Source organism: Vanessa tameamea, chromosome 9 (assembly GCF_037043105.1).
Source record: "Vanessa tameamea isolate UH-Manoa-2023 chromosome 9, ilVanTame1 primary haplotype, whole genome shotgun sequence".
Taxonomy (NCBI): Eukaryota; Metazoa; Arthropoda; class Insecta; order Lepidoptera; family Nymphalidae; genus Vanessa; species Vanessa tameamea.
In genome coordinates this window covers 6990310-7010507 of record NC_087317.1, presented here as the reverse complement: position 1 = coordinate 7010507, position 20198 = coordinate 6990310, and the positions used below count along the sequence as shown (strand labels likewise).

General features: G+C 31.0%; 2 protein-coding genes across 3 annotated transcripts; both read right to left on the bottom strand.

The window, feature by feature from the left end:
• Nucleotides 1-694: 694 nt before the first annotated feature.
• LOC113395126 (uncharacterized) lies at nucleotides 695-17386 on the bottom strand. 2 transcript variants are annotated; one of them, XM_064215832.1, is made up of 7 exons: nucleotides 17152-17386; nucleotides 9346-9463; nucleotides 6107-6282; nucleotides 4803-4976; nucleotides 3218-3315; nucleotides 2861-2962; nucleotides 695-2002 (listed from the first exon to the last, which is right to left on the bottom strand). In XM_064215832.1, exons 2-7 carry the CDS (start codon nucleotides 9437-9439, stop codon nucleotides 1627-1629), a joined length of 1020 nt encoding a protein of 339 aa, XP_064071902.1. In that variant the 5' UTR covers nucleotides 9440-9463; nucleotides 17152-17386; the 3' UTR covers nucleotides 695-1626. The 2 variants fall into 2 exon arrangements, with proteins under 2 accessions (XP_064071902.1, XP_064071903.1); XM_064215833.1 differs by lacking the exon at nucleotides 17152-17386 and having other exon boundaries at nucleotides 9342-9469.
• On the bottom strand, nucleotides 14935-16690 carry LOC113395127 (dynein intermediate chain 3, ciliary-like). Its single transcript, XM_026632686.2, has one exon. It carries the CDS (start codon nucleotides 16667-16669, stop codon nucleotides 14936-14938), a length of 1734 nt encoding a protein of 577 aa, XP_026488471.2. The 5' UTR covers nucleotides 16670-16690; the 3' UTR covers nucleotide 14935.
• Nucleotides 17387-20198: the final 2812 nt, after the last annotated feature.

Below are 20198 nucleotides of genomic sequence, written 5' to 3'. Positions count from 1 at the left end.
ATCCTACATCGACAAGAGTTCTACTTACCATGATTTATTGATTTGTAATTTATAAAATAATGTACAAATGCATAACTGACATTGGGCTGAATATACTGGGCCACGTTATGAGTACCTAAGTAGTCTTTACATATTGTTCATTTGGCATTGGTCTTCTGATAAGGCTGGATGTACGTTCTTACAAGCTATTATAGCCACAGAGGTATATTTCTAAATCCGAAATAATTTTAAGATTTGAACTTTTAAATTTAAGGGCCAAAAACATTTATTAGATATACTGGTATCCAAAACTGACACTTAAAGTAAGTGTCTACACAATATCTTAAACATTTTTTACCCATAGTCACAACAAATATTTGTTTTGATCGGAAATAAAACCTGCTACCAGTGACCTGAAGTAGGGTTGTTTGCAGTAGTAATGGAATTGAGATTCATATATTCTTATAGAAATTATTATATGTATTACAAAATGCGAGGGTTTGTCCAGTTCATCCATTCGTCAGATATCAGAAAGTATATTGTTACTTTTTAAAACCTAATTCAATAAGCTATCTAACAGAAGGCATTTCTGTAATAAATTCTAATTTATTTATTCCTGAGTAATTACCTGCCTGTTATTTTTGTTATAGAGTTCATTTAGTTTAAAGCAAAATTATAAACAATCAAAATAAGGGTACACAATGTATAAAAACAGTACACTCATTTTTTTATTAACAAACATGAAACTTCACAAACATATCAACATTAAACATTTTACATAGATTATATCTAACACTAAGTCGTTGTATTCAACCTTTTATTTATTTTTACTTCATTTTAATTTTAAATTAATTGTGCTTATGATTTCAAAGATCGATTTTGAATAAATAAATTTTCAAGGATTTTTGCTAACCAAAGTTATAAATAGAAGTAAATATTATTATGTAGGTGTTTTTAGTAAACATGCAGTAAGCTATAAGCTATTTTAACAATACTTAATGCTCTTTTTTCATTGTTATTTTAATAATATTCAACATTTGCTTGAATATTACCTACGTCATAACATCGTGCGGTGGTTTAAAATATAGCAGATTAAAGCTATGTAATAATATAACAACAACGGTTGAAATCTCAAGTTCTGGTGATTTGTTTAATAACAGTTGTATTTTCAATTAAGCAATTGTAAAAATATGTGTTTATATAGAATGTTTATACTCATTTTCTGTTTATATATGAGTGGGAATTATTAGGACGTTACTTCTTTTTATGAGAAAAATAAAAAAAAAAAAAAATTTCAAAACAGACTAGACTCCTATTTTATAACTACCTACTTTGGTTGTGCCTTAATTATTTATTAAACCAATAATAGAAGAAAAAAATAGATGCAATGAAGACTTTTTTGACGATGTATTCGCATTCGCCATTTTAATTATTTCCGATACTTTTTTTCCATGGTTAATATATTTTTCTAAACAATATAGATAATTCAGTGGTGCTATATTAATTTATTTAGGGTTGGTGCACTTCTTATTTTCAAAACAAAAGCACCTCATTCTATTATCTTCTATTCTATAGTTTGTGTAATTAAATTAAAAGAATATTCTAGTGAGATTTGTACTTGTCGCATTTGCGTAGTATAAACTAAGTTTACAGTTCCGTGGTAAGTTCGTCTTGAGGACGCCTTGTCATTTCGAAGAGTTCATCCTCTAGCCATACACTTTCCCGTCTAACTATCGGGCGCCTCTCCCAGGGATCGGAGAGGACGATAGTTTCGCTTTCTCTCTCTATTTGGGAGTAGCTAGGGGGTCTTCCCACATCACTCCATTCACACTGGTTTTCTAAATCTTTGTCTAGTATGTGGCTTTCATACGAAGACGGTGAGTATGACGGTGGTTTAAAGGTGGTGAAAGATTGTTGAGTTGTTTCGGAATCGGATCCTTGACTCGGTGGGGATGGTAGGAAGTTCACCAATTGTTCTTTCTGCTGTTGGCTCAAGCCTACTCGACGATAGCGTTTTAGTATTCTGAAAAAAGTAACATTAATAGTTTTTGTATGTAAAGTTTTGTAAGTATATATCACCGACATTTAACATAGGAAATTTTTAATATAATTCGTTTGTGGCAGATATTATTAATAGCGATAATTGTACGCTAACATAAATTATGACCGAAATGGCCCAGTGGTTAAAACGCGTGCATCTTAACCGATGATTTCGGGTTCAAACCCAGGCAGGCAGCACTGATTTTTCATGTGCTTAATTTGTGTTTATAATTCATTTCGTTCTCGGCGGTGAAGGAAAACATCGCGAGGAAACCTGCATATGTCTAACTTCAACCAAATTCTGCCACATGTGTATTCCACCAACCCGCATTGGAGCAGCGTGGTGGAATATGCTCCAAACCTTCTCCTCAAGGGAGAGGAGGCCTTAGCCCAGCAGTGGGAAATTTACAGGCTGCTAATGTAAATAAAATAATAAATTAAGGACTGACACCTTGTCAATTGAGAGTCCTTCGAATAAGATTTGATAATGACTACCTTTGTACTGATATATGATGGAAACGAAGAAAAATGAAACGGTTAAAACCTACGTTCTTAATATTGAGTAATATTTTTATGAAATAACGTATTAGAAGAAACGTGAGTAAATTAAATATATCAAACGCTTGCCAGCTTTTTAACTATTTTGTTAGTATTTGATGGATTTGCATGAAAAAGTTTTTCCTCAAACGATAAGGAGTAAGGATGACAAATTAGGAGGCTATTCTTGGTAAATTAGTAAAACCGCCAATTATATCGATTATATTTATCATAACTGTAATTTTTCCCTTCATTTAATACACTTAATAATAATTTGTTGTTGTTGTGATCGCTGGATAAATACCGTTCAGCCCAACTGGCTAGCCTTTGCCATTCATCCGGGACCACGGGCACCTGTTGTTTGTTCAGAAGAATCAGCAGCTTCGCTAGGTCGCTCAGCACACAACTAGATTTTGAAATAAAAACACTATTATCATACTGTAATTATTTGAAAATAATTCAACCAAGAAGTTAAGAAAATTGGCACACATGTAATAGGTAAGCGAGTTTTGAGGTTAATTACAGTAGTTATTTAAATTATGTGGTAATATTTCTTTCAAAATATAACAGAATCATAAGTAACTTGAATTTGAAATAGATTAATAATGTATTTGTTTAGATTTGCTTAACAAATAGTAAATAAATATGTCATTAAAATTACCTATAAGCCATTGCAGCGTCATTGTTGCCAAGCTGATAGAGTTCTCGGACTTGATTCCTTGTATGATTCAATATTGCCAGCAAAGTGTATGCATGTGGCTGCAACAAAAATAGCTTATTTTATGAGAAAATACGTCGTAAATTTCGTTATCTAAAATTTCTACTTCATATGGCTAAGTAGCAGAGTCTAAGCAAAAGCTAATTTACATAAAGTAAACTGATTCACGTTGATAATGTCTTAAGAGCTAAGAGCTAACTAAAACTTTTGAAGTAGAAGAATTTTATACGGAAGGTTTACTGATTCAAATTAGATGTCGGATTTTTTTTATTTTTTTTTGTTTATCGCAGAAGTACCTTGAGCTAAGCAAATTTCAATATAATAAATTATAATTATAAATATTTTTTATTTAAATTATATAAGAATGCTGTTATAAAGACATAGATCATATTACTATAATTATGAAGTAGATATCGTTGTTACAACACAGCCAACGATTTCATATAATTTTGTAAGCAACCAAAAAGCAATCTCGATTTCGCTGCAAATGCCGGAAGAAGTCTCATCGCGTATACGAGTTTTTAAATCCGTAGCCGACATGCCCTGTTTCCAAATTTCGTAATTAGATTCAGTGCTGAGTTACCTAACATCAACTCAGTTTATATACCAAATTAATTTAATAGCAAATAACTGGAAAATTAAACATCGCTTCGAAACTATAAAGTTTGCGTTTATTTAATAAATAGTTCTAAGAATGAATCGAGGTAATTGATGCTTTTTAATAACAAAAGCGTTTCATCAACTGAACTCCATATATACGAGTATACAATAAGGATACCTACGTTAGACACGTGCGAGTGACTATGTATGTGATTTGCAAACACAACTGGTTTAGACGACATCGACAGTGAGAGTGGTGTGAGGCAAGATCTCCTTTTATAACTTTCGAAAGTAACAGGGTATCATATCACTGTCGCTCGTGAATATAAGCATGTTGTTTTTACGGTACGTTAGGGCTCATTCACGCTTCAACGGGGCGGCACGGCTACGGCAGCGTTATTTTCTAGTCGTATGTTATTAATGTGGAAAACCGAATAATCATCGGATACTGAATATATTCTATGAATATTAACGTATGTATACATAATTTACATGTAGCTATTTCTATTTAATTTTATTGCAATTGGAAAGCAATATGATTGTTATTTTTTACGAATTCTAGGTATGTTGACGTTGACACCGTGTAATGGATAACAGTGCACAAAAAAAAGGGAATTTGGTAAACTTTAACAGCCAGTCAAATTTTAGACGACAACTTTTCTTGGAAGTGCTTTAGTTGATTATTAGTTCTTCCTAACATATCGGTTTGAAGCACTATGATGCTGATGGTATAGATATTAGTTGGCTCTTATAATACTCCTCAGATACTGTGGGTCTACTCAAGTCTGCAGTAGACCAAAAGGCTGATCAGTTGTTTTTTTTATATAAATATGGAAAAGTTCGCGTGATAACTATTCTTTTCAAAATTAATTACTTACAATTTCACATAAATACTTTGGCATTAGTAGATTTGTTTCATAGTACTTACTCTTAAACAATCAAGTTGTTTGTGAAATTCTCGGAGCTGTGCGTCATCATCCTGGTTTGGTTGTGGTAAAGGTTGAGCCTGCGTTCGTGCACTGCTGCGACATCGGGCATACGCGGCTATAGCAGCAATTAAACCTATGCATATGATTGCACCGCACGCGCCGCCTACCAGCACCTGCATTAAAGAGACCATTATAAATTAGTAAAAATATATATCTACATACATTATTAATTGCTGACAATTTACATATTTAATTTGATGATTGAACTTAATACACATAATTTACGAATATATGCATAAAAGTAAATAATCCTATAGACAAAAAACAAATTACAAACATAAAGATTGTATATTGATAAGAATTTTAGAAACCTTAAGATTAATAAATACGACATGTATCAATTGTATGTTATAATTGTTGTCTGTATTTTTAATCATCAAACAAAATAAAAATAAATTAAATTAAATCAAATTGTATTTTATACGCACCACATGCCTTTGAATACTAGAAAATGAGTGAGTACTTTCAATGACATAATGTAACAAAAAATCCATCTCTAAAGAGGTTTATTGTGAATTAATCGACATATTTATAGTTAACTACTATCGGATTATGTAAATGTGAACAAATGGAGACTGTTTTTCATTACGGTTTCCTAACTTTGATTAATCGAATGTTGCTTCATTCGTAGCGCATCAAAGCAAGGTAAGTATGTATATGAGACGTTTATTTGCTCACCGAACTTGTGACCTATTTTAGTTCTCATACGTCTGTTTTATATGTAGTTTTTATTCCCATGCGGCATTTGCATTTCAAATTATCTCATACGCTGCATGCGCTTGTAACCTAAATGAACTAGTGATGTTGTAATCTTACTTTTCCGAGGTGATATTACGGCTTAAAGTGCTCCTCTACTGAATAGTTACTCTTTCATTTAATGACACTCCATTTACTGTTTCATAGAAAATGATGTTTGAATTTTTTTATATGACACTTAAAGCTTGAAATAATACCCTATATTCGTAGTTCGTTGTGTTGCAATTTTTAATTTTGAAATAATTTAAATTATCGTTTTGAAACTATGTATAATAATTAAGGAAATTTAAATAATTATTTTAAATGAAATGTTTTTAAGGTAATTAAAAACTGTTAATTTAAAGGCTTATTATTAAAATTTAGGGCAGCATGTTGGTTGGGGAAATGTTTAAATGATGATGAATTTAAATGCAAGATATTTTTGGAATATACATATACAGTGCGGTGAGTGCTATTAAATAAAAAAAAAATATTTTATCTCACTGACTTCATTATAAGTATGGGCAGGATAGCACACGCGGCCCATGAGATGCTCATCGTGAGCCCAGGACTCGCGTGTGCCGGCGGGGCAGTCGTGCGCACACGAGCCCCCCGGCCAGACGAGTAGACGGGCGCACTTGACGCACCCATCCGCAGCGCAACGCACGCACTCTGCACCGCATCCTGAAATTGGAGAGGTTTGATGAGGATGATTTTATATAAAAATCATTTCGCCTGTGTTCGTTTATTTAGCTCTGCTTGCTTACAGTCGATATCAATGTTATATATTATTTGACAGGAAGATAAAAAAAAAAAAAAATCAAATTGACACATTCGGTTATGAGTAACACATGAACAAATAATCATTGATAAAGTGTCTAGCGATTTGAAATAAAATATAGGTGTTACAATAAATATTACTATATAGTTTTTGAGTAAAATAATAGTCTCGGTTACTCTATTAGATACAGTTCTGTTTATTTATATTACATACACGGCTCATGTATGTAATCATGTTACATATGTATACCAATGTTCTTTAATAGTTTCCCTCATAGCACTCATTAAGTTACTACTACAAGTTGATCATTTATCGTTAAATTAGACAATTCTGATTCTAAACGGTACGGCGTGTTCTTTTTTTAAATTCCGTTTGACCAACTTTGATCGCACATTTTTTCGTATACCGTTATTGTTAACTTCGTACCTGCTGCTGGTAAGCAACTGTTACTAATATTTAAAATTTGTGTCTTTTAGTTATTTAAGAGAATATTGGCCGTTTATAAATGTATGTACTCGTAGTGTATATGCATACGTAGGAAATATACAATATGTTTGCATACTGTAAATAATAACTCAACTGTAAAGTAATATAAGACTTAACTTTTTATTTTACGAATTTACGATTGTTCTCGACATCGACATCGATTTTACTGGTAAAGATATGTGTTACAACAAACGTTACTATATATTATTATGCAATGTATTAATTAAAAACTAAACTCGTTTTTATTAATTAATAAGAATATTATTAAATATAATAATTAGAAGCTAATCAATAGAAACTATCAATTACATCATTCGTTTCTTCGTTGGAATTTGAATGGTGTATGCTGAAACGATTTTCAGACTCTTCAAACTCTTAGGTACGAGCGGATGCCCTTTGGGAATTATTGAGATTATGATTTGATTTTCTGTCACCGTATTGGTTGTAAATACATTAAATTTAAGATAGTATTGCGAGATGATTCTTAACAGGAAAAAATCTTATTCCGATCTTAATCTCACGGCTGTATTCTATTTTCGTAAATAAATAATACACAGTTATTAAAATTATTTTCTTCTATTTGCAGTAATTTAATGTTATTATTTTCGTTAGTATATTAAATATTCATATTGCGCAACAAATAATCATTTTAAGCACTTTCCAAAGGGAAAGCGCGTGCAATATGCGATTAGTGTGGCGTTCAATTAACGGGACTGACCGATCGAATAGTGAGCCACTGTATTTTATATACATTTCGCTATGCATCATTGTGTCAATGTTTGAACGTGTTCCTATTGAATTGAACGATTAAATGATTTTATAAAACGCATTCACATTTTGAGTCTTAATGATTTTTAATTATTGATAGTATAAATACGACCTAAGTATACAAGTGTGTGTGTATGTATGAAAGTGTGTGTTAAGTATTTATAGATAAAATATCAAAATCTGAATCTCTATAATTTATATTGACACATAATAAAATATAAATTATATAATTTTAATGAAATTATACGACAATAAGTAATTTTCTCTTCTTAATTTATAATTTGTTTATTTATGTCGTTCGTACCTATATTACACAACATACAACATAGTTTTATGATTATTTTTTATGTTAGGTGCAATTTTAATTTACTTCAATTGATGTGATTTCATCATATATGTACGATAAGTTTAATTTATATTGTAAATTTTAAATGCATTCATGGATATCTGAAAAGCGAAGGATCTCTTTGACTTGTCTCGTATATATCATGTGATGTCATAAAGATAAAATAAATAACATATTATTTAACATTAAGGTAAACGACTAGAGTCGCAAGCCTTGTACAATATGTGCGTTGAAAGTAGACTTCTTGTAACCTATAACAACAGATTTGAAACAAGGAAACAATATGAAGTATTCAATAATATATCTATCACCCTCACACTTTTGGGTTCACCTTTATGGGATAGATAGAGATGGCGATATGATGTTCAGTATATTCCTTGGTGTTGTATTCTGTACACATATTGCCTGAAGAAATAAAGAATAAAAATGGTTGAGGAAAAAATATAACGATATACGTTTACGAGTGATTTAACAGACAAGTCGATCGAAGTCCAATAATTGAGTAAATTGAACATCACAGTCTAATAAAATTCCTGAACAAGTAGGAAGAATCTGCTTTAACAATAATAAGTGTATTATAGAAGCTGTGTATAAATAAAAATGTTTTATGTAAGAATTAAATTAAATTAGAATAAATGTGCAACTCTTTATTGTAAAGTATTTTGAACGTGGAGAGCACTCTATCTTCTATCGATCTTACTAATATTATAAAAGTTTGGATGGATGGCTTGTAGCTGAATCGCGCCAGAACGGCTGAACTGATCTGAATGAAATTTGGCACCGAGATTCATTATATATATAGTTTTGAATAGCATACAGGTTTCTTTTTATCCTGAAAAAAAGTACGTAACAATAGCATCTCTTTCCTTTCCTCACAAACTAATATACGAGTATATATTTGTACTTTTAATGAATTTAGGGCGACAGATGAGCATGGGGTTCACTCTTCAACTATAGACACTGGCTCTAAAGAAGTGGTTACACTACTGCTTATTACATAACGCTGATAACAATGACATCTAATATTTTCTTTCTTGTGTTTGTCCTCTGATAGTACACTCCTTTACTCACACGTTCAATCAGAATACAGCAATTAAATCTGCTGATGTTTATAAGTAGGATACAGGGATAGGATAGGAATTTATGGTACCCACTCAAACGAGCCCGCGCAAAGATCTTCTACCAAACAAATTTACGAAATTTCAAATGGTTCTAGCAACTACATCAACTGAAATCGTAAAACTAATCAACATTAAGGCACTTGCCTTTTTGTTCGTTTGTACCATGAAAGAAAAAAATGACGGTGACAAGAAGGGGTTAAGTTTTGAAAATTTTCAAAGAGTAGAAAATACCGGGACTCACTCACGTGTATCATTAATGGCAGGCGGCGCGTCGGCCGGCCGGAGCTGCGCGCGCGTCGCCGTCACGAGCAACGCCAACGCCACCACCACCTGGTTCATCGCATTGCGCGCCTCATGGTATTACTGGAACAAAGAAATCTTATTCAAGACTATGAAGCACTTTAGAATATAATCATAATACTAAATGAACGTAGAGCTATCACCGGGTCGATTTGTGGATTTTACTGTAAAGAACCGACAAAATAGTTCCTAGTTTTTTTTGAAAAATTACAATATAAGTCAATTAAACCTTTAATAATTATTTACAAATATTTTTATATCCTGCTTGAAAGTCAACGAATTGTAAGTTGTTCTTTTTTATTATATATTATTTTACAATAAAAATATGCTTTGTTATTACGTCTCACGCACACAGAGACATCCTGTAAGCACAAGCGTCACTTACTCATACACGACGATAGCAATTAATTTAATGTGGATAAATCCATCCATCGTAAATAAATAGATCAACATTATGTACTGACTTTCAGTGCTTCGATTTAAATGTCTAAGCTTCGGTAAACAAATACTATTATTATTTTTAATATTTTTTAAGTCTGGTTTGTACTTTTCAAATACCCTATATTTTATTGCTTTTATTTATTTTTTGTCAATACGGACGGTATCTATAAATACTTATTTAATGTAAGCTTAAGCATAAGCATACGCTTTGGCAATAAAATCTGAAATGAAATCTATTAATACGTTAAGTATTCCGCAGGAGTTCGTAGCCTGAGTCATCTGTAGTAAGCGGTTTAAGTGGGTTCAAGTTTTTTTTAAACTAACCTATCAGTCATAGGGTGTATAATGTATATACTTTAATAAAATTATAAGTATACTATATTTTATTATATTTTACTAGCTTTACTACGGTTTTATTAAGTATTTTACTATCTAAATAGCATCAGAAAACAATTATCAAAAGCAGCATTCAATGAACCAAAGCTCTTTTAATTTGAATTTTAAAGTGACAGAATCATTAACGTCATTCACCATGCCTGTTCGGGTCGAGCTAATTTGTGGTCACGTCATATTTGTTTGAAAGGATTTCGTGACTTATTAAAATTATTATAATAAAGACGTGATGTGGGTCAAACTGTTTTGGTGTAACAGTAAGGACCGGTTTGCAAATCAGTTGACATTGGCATTCGTCGCATGTCTAGTAGCTTCACATACCCACGCAGTTTACTTAGCATGTTTTCGCCATTGTTATATCAAGCTTATAATGACAACAAAGCGTCACTTCATCATAATCAACATACATAATACAAATAAATACATTACGTATCTTATTGTCGCTTACTTTCGTCACACGGTAAGTTAATGTATTTTAACAGTAACCATTTATATGCAAAGAGCTATTTCATGATGCAAAAATCTTATCTCAACTTGTAATCTATCTATAGTTAACATAACCAGTTTGTATCAAGTTACATTCGCAAATGTTATATCAAACAGAATTATTGAAAGTTGTAATTATTATTTCCTAAGTTTTAAATTATGTAATGCATCTGTATGAGTGAAAACGTTGAAATTGATTTAAAATATGACGAAATCAATAAAAAGCCTGTATTATATATTATTATTTTAAAGCTGCATTATATAAACAAAAGTAAATCTAAACGATATCGATGTACATTGCATAGTTAAGTATAGCGACAAATTCTTTACAAATAGGCGCATAAACTAGATTATCCGATAAAATACGTCTATGGGTAGTAAGAGCTAAGGCGAAAAAAAAACTATCGTTTATGGTAATACGAGCGAACCGCTGTTATTATAGAATCGAAAGTGTGTCACCGGCAATTAATAGCTCTGCCATTTTAATTTCTTATGCACACGATCAGGTGATATTAATTTATTCTATGTACCTAATGATTAAATCAACTTTTTATACATATTTAATTATTAAGTATGAATATTAAAAATTATAAAGATAACTTTAATAAGCGTTGTTGGTACTTTGACACAAAAGCGGCTCGTTTGACAGAAATTTAATACAATTAAAAATTAAAATATAAGTCATTTTAATAATCAAAAGCAAGCATATTACCGTTTTGGAATGTAGATTTTACCGAGAACAAACGGTTAAACTACTCTTAGTATAAAATATATATATATTAATAATAAGAAATAATAATAAAATGTGTTATAACTTCATCTATTTAGGTTTCATATACAGTACAAAATGTCTATTAATGATTTTTTTATTATAAATATACATATATACAACCTTTGATTCGCCGAACCCAAATATTCATGGACAAGCTTTGGGAAAAGAAGGTGTATAGTCATGGAAGGTGTTGTATTTTTTGTAAATAGAACATTAATAAATAATACAAAACCTAAAAATAGTTTGGATAGTATTTTAAATGCTGATCGTACAAATTGATATATAATGTTTATTACTAGTGGTCGACCGCGGCTTCGCTTGCATTTTAGGGGGTTGGTTGTCATGTTTTAGTCAAAAAAGTAGCCTATGTCCTTCCTTGGAGTTCAAGTTTGCTTCATACCAAATTTCATCAAAAACGGTTTATTGGTTTGGTTGCGAAAGAGCGACAGACATACACAGAGTTACTTTAACATTTATAATAATAGTATAGATTACAAGTATATTCCGACCTATATTGTAACAGCAAACGAAAATATGATGTCTTATGCTTGAATAAAACATATTCTTGGAATTTTTAAGTTGCAGTTTGCAAATACAATCGAAACCATTTGCATTGTCTATAAGGTAGAAAGAATCTTAAATCCTTTGTGAAATATATATAAAACATTGTTCGGACGATATTTATGACCGTTGTATGGAGCACTTTATTGGTAGCAGATCAGATACAAGAGGACCTTGGACACATGAACAGAAAAACATTTAATTATAATAAACTATTGCTAACTAAACAAGAAATTATTTGTAATCTTATTTACTAACAAAGAAGAATATATGTATTTCTTTTAAATTCTAAAGATGCAGTCAAGTACAGTTGAGTATGTTAATAACACATTTAAGATGGGTCTTTATTTAAATTTTATAGTATTCCATAAAGTGAGTCATAGTGTATTATTAAAGTACAATGTTCCCACACGACTTTAGCCTTAGCAAGTACGTATCAGATGTTTTGATTATTACACTTGGTATATTTATAGTTAGAACTTAGTCTCAAGTTCTTGAATCTACTTCAGATTAAGTGATTTAAAACGTTGCTTTAATTAATGTATATTTTTAGATGAATTTACGAATATATTCTCAAATATGGTTTAATACTTCACATTAATACTGCTCTACCTTAAAGTTTTAATGATTGTGTGGTCATTAATTTGGGTACAGGGTGGTGTTCCTTTAATATTATTCATAGTCAGATTAACACTTTTGTATATCAGTCATACTGCTCGGTTTTTATTAAGGCTACCAAAATATAACATGTGGGGCTTATTTTCGTTATATCAAGTAGTATATAGGGATATATTGTATATAAATATATGTATGTGTGTGTTTGTATGTGGGAGTATGAATGTGTACACGTATGTATATAAAGTGTAAAAGTAAAGTAAATGTTACATTGTATTTATAATTATGTAATTTAATAAAAATCTAGTTCTACTAAGCGTGTGCTATACATTAACCTACATAGCAATAGACCAGTAGCGAACATGACATTCCACATTAATTGCGCACAGCAGAATCAATTATGTATGTATAATTAAATATATATAATATTAGAAGTTGCTTGAACGGATTGTTTGTTGTTAAAAATATTATTAAACTAGATGTACACAGGGCTTCCCTCGGGTAAAATAAATAAAACTAAACAAATACGGCTTATCCTTTATTTATCATATTATTTAACGCACCCGTAAACGTCAAACATGACCGCTCGTTGAACTCATGTGATTGGATTTTAATGGATTTAATATATCTCGAAATATCTCGATTTTACGAATTTTGCGGATATATATTGTTGACTAAAAAGTAATATTTTTTTACCGATTTATAATTGTGGACAGGTTTCGATCGGGTCTATACTAGACTTGGACGAAATTATTAATATTATAGATATAAGCCTACGTACATACACCCAATATAATGTCATATTACTATTGCTATGCTGAATCTCAGTCAAATTTATTTGATGGCTTTTATTCATTAAATTCATAATTCTTAAACAATCATACCTTACATCGCTTTAACTTGGTGATAGGTCTTTTTGCTATCCCGTCTGGGTAGGTTCTACCCACAAATAATTTATTCTACCGTCTAAGCACCTACTAGGAATACTTTGTATTGCTCTATTCTGGTTTGAAAGATTAATAACATTTTCGTTCCCATGGTTGTCGGAACATTGACGGAATGGTGAATACTTCGAATTACTAATGGCTATTTGCTGTAATGACCACTTTTTTAATAAATGTTAACTAAGAAAATAGATAAAATAAAGCCAGACAATAATGAAAAAATAATTTATGCGTTTTTTATTTCTATAAATGTTTACAGCGGTAAGGTATAATTTTATCAAAAATGAATTGTGTCTTGAATTAATTTTTGTTCGTCTTATTATTTTTCTGATGTAGCACACAATAAAAAAAAACATTGTGTTTTTAAGTCTAACAGAATAATCATTGAACGTAAAAAGTGAAGATAAAACTAAATATAATCGATTATTTTGGAGAATTATATAACATATTTTCATATTCATATTTAAATATAATATTATGTTATTCATAATAACATAATGATTTTCTGATTTCATGGAGTTTGATATCATTATAGTAAGGAATGACTTCAGCAAGAGTACTCAACTCAACTTAAATTAACTTGATTGTGATTTGTGACTAAAAAGTAATAGTCTTGAAGAAGTGTGGGTAAAAATATAAGCAGGGAAGCAGACATGTAAGCGGAAGAAAATTGGTTCGCTCACAGAGCTCGTGCGTCGCAAGTTCAGCGGCTCCGGTGAAAGTTGCCGTGACGCACTTTGTGTTCACACAAACTAGTACTCCTAGCCGCTAGTATAAACAAAATATTTTATGATGTAATTCCAATATATAGTAGTTTAAATAGCAAATAAATTCGATTTAAATTATTTATTAAATCTTAAAATCAAAGTAATCAGAACTCGTCACCGAATTATTATAAAAGTTTTGTCTGTATTTAAATAAAATTTGTAGTTTTAGTTGTACAGTTAATAGATTGAAGTTACCGAATAAAAACATTTTATTTTCTAACCCTCGTTTAATATCGGTGTATATATTTTAAACCCTCTTCCGAAAGACCGGATGTTCTGTTGGAACACATGCGGGCTGCCAGATTTCCAGATTTATAATTAACATTATAAATAATTGCCTTTAAAGATGTCACAGAGTAAATTATGTGTTGTTAGCGTCGAATCGTTTTTTTGAAAATATTTTTATTTCTTAATATTTTAGTAATTAATTACATACGAAAAAATAAAATCTTAATTGAAGGTTTAAATTTGTAGAAGTTTGGTTATCGTAATTGAGTACTGAATATATTTGTTACTAAATAATATTTAATAAAAAAATCTGCGATATACATATTTATTAAATGGCAGAGAAGTTTGCCGTGGGAAATACTCCATCCGTAATACTTATCTCTTCCTTTACAATCTTAAAATAAAGTTCCTCTTCTGCTTCAAGATTTTCAGTATCCGTAGTTTCTTCAGGAAATATAATTGAGGGTTCCTGTTCCATACGCGCCTTTAATCGTATTTCTCTCAAGCGTGCATCTAAAATATGTTCCCTTCTTGTTTCACGTTCGTATATTTGATGCATTAATTGTTTATCATTGACGCCTGGATAAATCATATTATCAGATAAATGCAACAAAAATAATGATCCATAATTGTCACCAACGGCTATCGACTCGCCCTCTGGATGAGGTGCTACCTTAGTAAGGCCATGATCTGATATATTAAGAGAGGCTACCGGCTGTTTATATTTTCTAAGAAGATCCCAGTAATTAAATACACCGTCAGCCGCTACAACCATATAACAAGAGTATCGAAGTGGCGCCCAAGAAACATCAGTGATTTGATGTTGGTAAGGTTTTGTAACAATAATAGGAGCTGACCGAACTTCTTCACTCCAAACTTTAACGTTCCAATCTCCACATGTTATAAACATTCTTAGAGTGCACGGACTACGGTGTACTGATCTTACCGGCCCCGTATGAGCCACCCAATATGATGTTAATATCTCCGAATGACTTCGTCCCATACGATTCGCATTTATGACCAATCCCGATTCGGTACCGCATAAGAATTTAGTGGGTAATCCCTTGTCAAATTGAAGGCTACTTATTCCTTCAGAGTTAGTTAAATTCGGCTCTTCATCAGCTGGGTATCTAACCGACATTGAAAGCTGATCTATTGGATTAGAAATGTTTCTTCTGTCCCACCACAAGCACTGTCCATCAAGAGAACCAGTGAAAAATTCTGTATTTGTGCGTGAATGCGTGTAAAGCAACGCAGTTATGGGCCCCAAATGAGAATGATATATGGAACTGCTGGTTATAGGTTTAGGTCCCGACCGGATATCAAAAATATTGATTGTGCCAATACTGAGTCCTGCGACTATTACATCTGACTCTACAGGTGAACTTACGACTTGCCAGCAAGTAGTATTAGGAGAAAACTCGTATATCGGTGTAGTTTGTCTATTGACATCCCATACATAACAAATGTTATTTTGATTTATATCTGGTTCTATTGAATATGTCTTATAGCAGTAAGATGCTATAACTTTAGACTTTTTGTCATTCGTCCACACAATGCTTGAAATAGGTCGAAGAAAAGGATCGCGGAAAACGTTAGCAATTTGAACTTTATATTCCTCTACTGGAGCTTGAGGTTCCATATCAGAATAATATGCCTGATACATATCAATTGCGTTATTTTGATCGATAAAATGCTCCATAGAGTGTCTTAAGTTTAAGACTGAATGGACATAGTTTTCTTCGTGTTGTATGCGACGACGATGTCGTAATATGTGTTCTTCGTTATATAGATGAACATCACGAGGCCAACCGCCTTCGGTATGATTTATACCTTGCTCGTGCTTGATTACTTGCTTTGTGTTACTTTCGTGCTCCATTTGTGGTGATGTAGCTTGTACTTCTCGATGCACAGGATTGCGAAGAATGTACTGTTTCTGCAGTTCATAATCAGGGTTGATTGAGTCCAATATATGTGCTGACACGTTTTGAAATAGCGGTTGTTTACCAAAATTTTTACGTGATTTAGTGTATTCATATGTAGATTTAAAATAACTTCCCATAGTCAAAAATGACAATTAAGTAAGCGATGTGTTAAACGTAAAGCACATGCGTTTATTGATTTTTCAATAGGAAATCGTCATGGCCATGGTATGACGACATATCAGGTGTAAGCATTGTTTTGTACTTTAGTAGCATATGTGTCCTTGTTTATTGCTTATTATGGAATTTACGTTTCACTACTCCACTAATTGGAATTGAATGTAATTTATGTAGTAAATAATGTCTATCAATATAAGTAGAATGGAAACTATGTAGTATCGTATCTTTTATCTTAGGAAATAAGAGCTTATTCAAGGAATATTTTTATGTGTTATTAAATACTTTAGTTTTGATTAATTCGTTCATTTATAAATTTTATATTTTTTGCTATCATTTCGGTACCCGATAAACTTAAACTACATTCAAACCAACGTTATAACTTAACGGTTTGTAGTGGTACCATTTAAAAAAAATACATAATCAACATAAATAAAACGCTTACCCGAAAAATGTAATCGCAATCCAAGATAAATCTAATTCACAATAAATTTAGTCACACATTGCCACTGCAGATAATAAAAATTAATATTTACAAACAATATCGGTGTTTCACAAAGTCACGACACTTGTAACGCTTTAGAAAATATGTGGTTTCGAAAGGCGAGTGCGCGCGCGCCGTACTGTGCGCCGACAGCCGTTTCATCGGAGACTGGCGCGTGACTGGAAGTAAAACAAGCGATCGTAGAGTCAAGCTATCGGTTGAGTATAGTACCTATTAAGACTGGTTTGGTTCGTTTAAGTTCCTCAACTCATGTGGTGACCGATGATTATGCAGCTACTTTTCTATTGACGTGTTCTTATTTCCAACGTTGTATCCGTATTTGGAAAAGCTTCACAATCCCGGATCTAATATGTGTTGCGCCAGGTTCGCTGTCATAATGGTTCAATTGTGCGTTATGTGGGACACGGGTAATGGGGTTTTCATGACATGTCAAGTAAGCACACAATGGTACCTAACCTAACGTGTAGGACCAGTTTGAAATAAATAGGTTAAATTATGTAGGTAGGTACCTGATTTACTTTTATGGGAATTTGTATTATTATTATTCTGTAGCTGATTTATACTATTTTATTGAAATTTCATTTTCCAATAAAGTTATCATAAGCAGTAATATTGTCATCATATATTTACTGATATTAATACTACTTATTATGTTGAATAATATTTTCTATTGTTGGCGTAATTTAAATCAATATATCAGTATAAAATGATATGATACTTAAACAAACTGTTAATATTTAATTAATGCAGCATAACATTAATATAATAAAATAATTGAATATAATACATTGATCGGAAGGAAACTTAAATTAGTTGTGAATTCATGACGATTGATTTCTTCGTGGTAAATCATTTAAATAATTTAAAATTACGCTGCATTAGACAAGTCAAATTAAAATATGGGAGCGTTTAATTGTGGTCAAGAGTTAAGTAGTATAATTAGTTATTAGATGGTCGGGAGATCGAGTGCCACAGTTGATTGCTACTTGACTTAAGGTCATGTGTATTCGAGATAGATAATTTTTGTTGCGTTTTTAATACGCGATAATGATAGTACCCAACGTTTAATAATAGTTGCCAATTGTAATTAGGATAAAAATATTTATTAGGGTATAAAATTAAAAAAAGATTACCTAAGTAAATTATTATTTTGTATTTATAAATTGAGATTACCTCAATTTTATTATAAATATATAAAAAAATCATTTAATTATGTATTTATGATAATTTATGATTCTATAGAATTTTGATGTCCGTACACAATATGGATTATATTCATTTGTATAGCTCGTTTCATTATAAATTTATATTCTAATTAAATGATAGAAAAATAACGTAATAAATTATATTTCATTTGTTGACAATACTTTCTTGTTATAATAATATAAGAGCTTCTTGATATAAAATATCGAACAGTTTCTTTTACTCATAAGTCGTTTGGAAATTAATTACTCGATATTAAGATAATAACAAATATAAATGTTTGAATGTGCATATGGGCGAACACGTGACCATACATTTCAATAACGCGCTGAGCTACGTGATTAATCGTATAATTGGAAATGCTGTAAGTTTAAAACAAACAAACGTTACATTAACTTCAATAACAAAGCAATAAAATGTATACGTGCTAATATGCAGCTTTAAAAATATATATATAATATATATGCATGCAAATTGGCTGGTTCTGAAATTAACGTTTCAATTTATTAGAATATTTACAGTATTAAACGGATAATTAACTTTACGCTTGCAATGTTTTATTTTCATTAAGGACATAAGTCTAATCAATTATGATTCGACTTATGTGCTTAGTGAAAATAAAGCCTTAGCCAAAACTTCCATTTAAATGTCTTAACATTCGAATGGAAGTTTTGGCTATAAATTGTAAAATAATAATGTAGGTATTTAATCCAAGAGCCGGGGCTTATTATCGTCAAAGACTATACTTACTTATACTAACTGCTTAGAGAGAATAACACTAGACCTGGATATAATGAAGTACGGCGTGTGTTTGCCTTAACAATTTGTATATGACTGTTTAGTTTTTTAAATATTTTCTCTTTTCATTCTTGAAATAGGTTTTTTATAAATTTTAATTGTAACTTTATACATAATTGTATAGTACTGTATGTTTAATGAAAGAAAAAGCAACTAAACCTTAATTAATTAAATTAATTTATAATGCGAAGTAAATTTTTTTATAAATTTTCACATGATATGTGTATGCATGTATGTGTGTATGTGAAAACTAATAAATTGTATCTACCACATATTTCTAAAAATGAAATAATAATGCTCTAGACCGCGTAGCGCTGTAAACAATAGCTTGATGTATCGACATCCGTAGCGAACTTTGCGGAATTGAATGAATTCTTTGCGGCACAATGGACAATGGAGCGTGCTTATAACCGATGATGCTCATCAAATGAAACCATTGTGTCAGAACAACGTTTCGGTTATTATAAATAACCTTTCTATATGAAGGACTTTTACTGAAAATAAATATTAATTTACTTATTATCGTGCCATACAAATCAATTAATACGTTTATAACGTACGTACTAAATAAATTAAATTGTGACGTAGATTGTAATGTTGTTTTTTCATCTTTTGTACTTGATCACTCTTGTTGAAGAAAAATAAATAAACTATAAAATTAAAAATAGGGAATATTTTTCCGAGTGCCGCAATATAAAAATGTAAAAGTGTTAGTAAAAAAAATGTTAGTACTTATATTTGATATAATTATTTTTCCTATATTTTATTTTTAGTTTATAAGTAAGTAATTATTTATCGAAAAAAGGTATTTATTAATAAAAAAATATAATGAACAGTGATATAACTATATTCCCAAATATCTCGTAACTTTTGAAAGAAGTGTTTGCTGTTTGTGATGATGATGTTTGGGATTTACATATTGATTTAAATGTAAATAATATATTGAAATACTTCGTAGTAATATTCACTGTCACAAGATTCTTAGA

Bases quoted from the DNA above. Each gene is read 5' to 3' on its own strand.
- LOC113395126 (XM_064215832.1), bottom strand. From the start codon at position 9,439: ATGAACCAGGTGGTGGTGGCGTTGGCGTTGCTCGTGACGGCGACGCGC. The intron at 4,977-6,106 runs GTCAGTGAGATA...TCTTTAATGCAG, and splicing joins CTGCCCATACTTATAATGAA to GTGCTGGTAGGCGGCGCGTG. The intron at 2,003-2,860 runs GTATTTATCCAG...TACTTTTTTCAG, and splicing joins CTAGCCAGTTGGGCTGAACG to AATACTAAAACGCTATCGTC.
- LOC113395127 (XM_026632686.2), bottom strand. From the start codon at position 16,669: ATGGGAAGTTATTTTAAATCTACATATGAATACACTAAATCACGTAAA.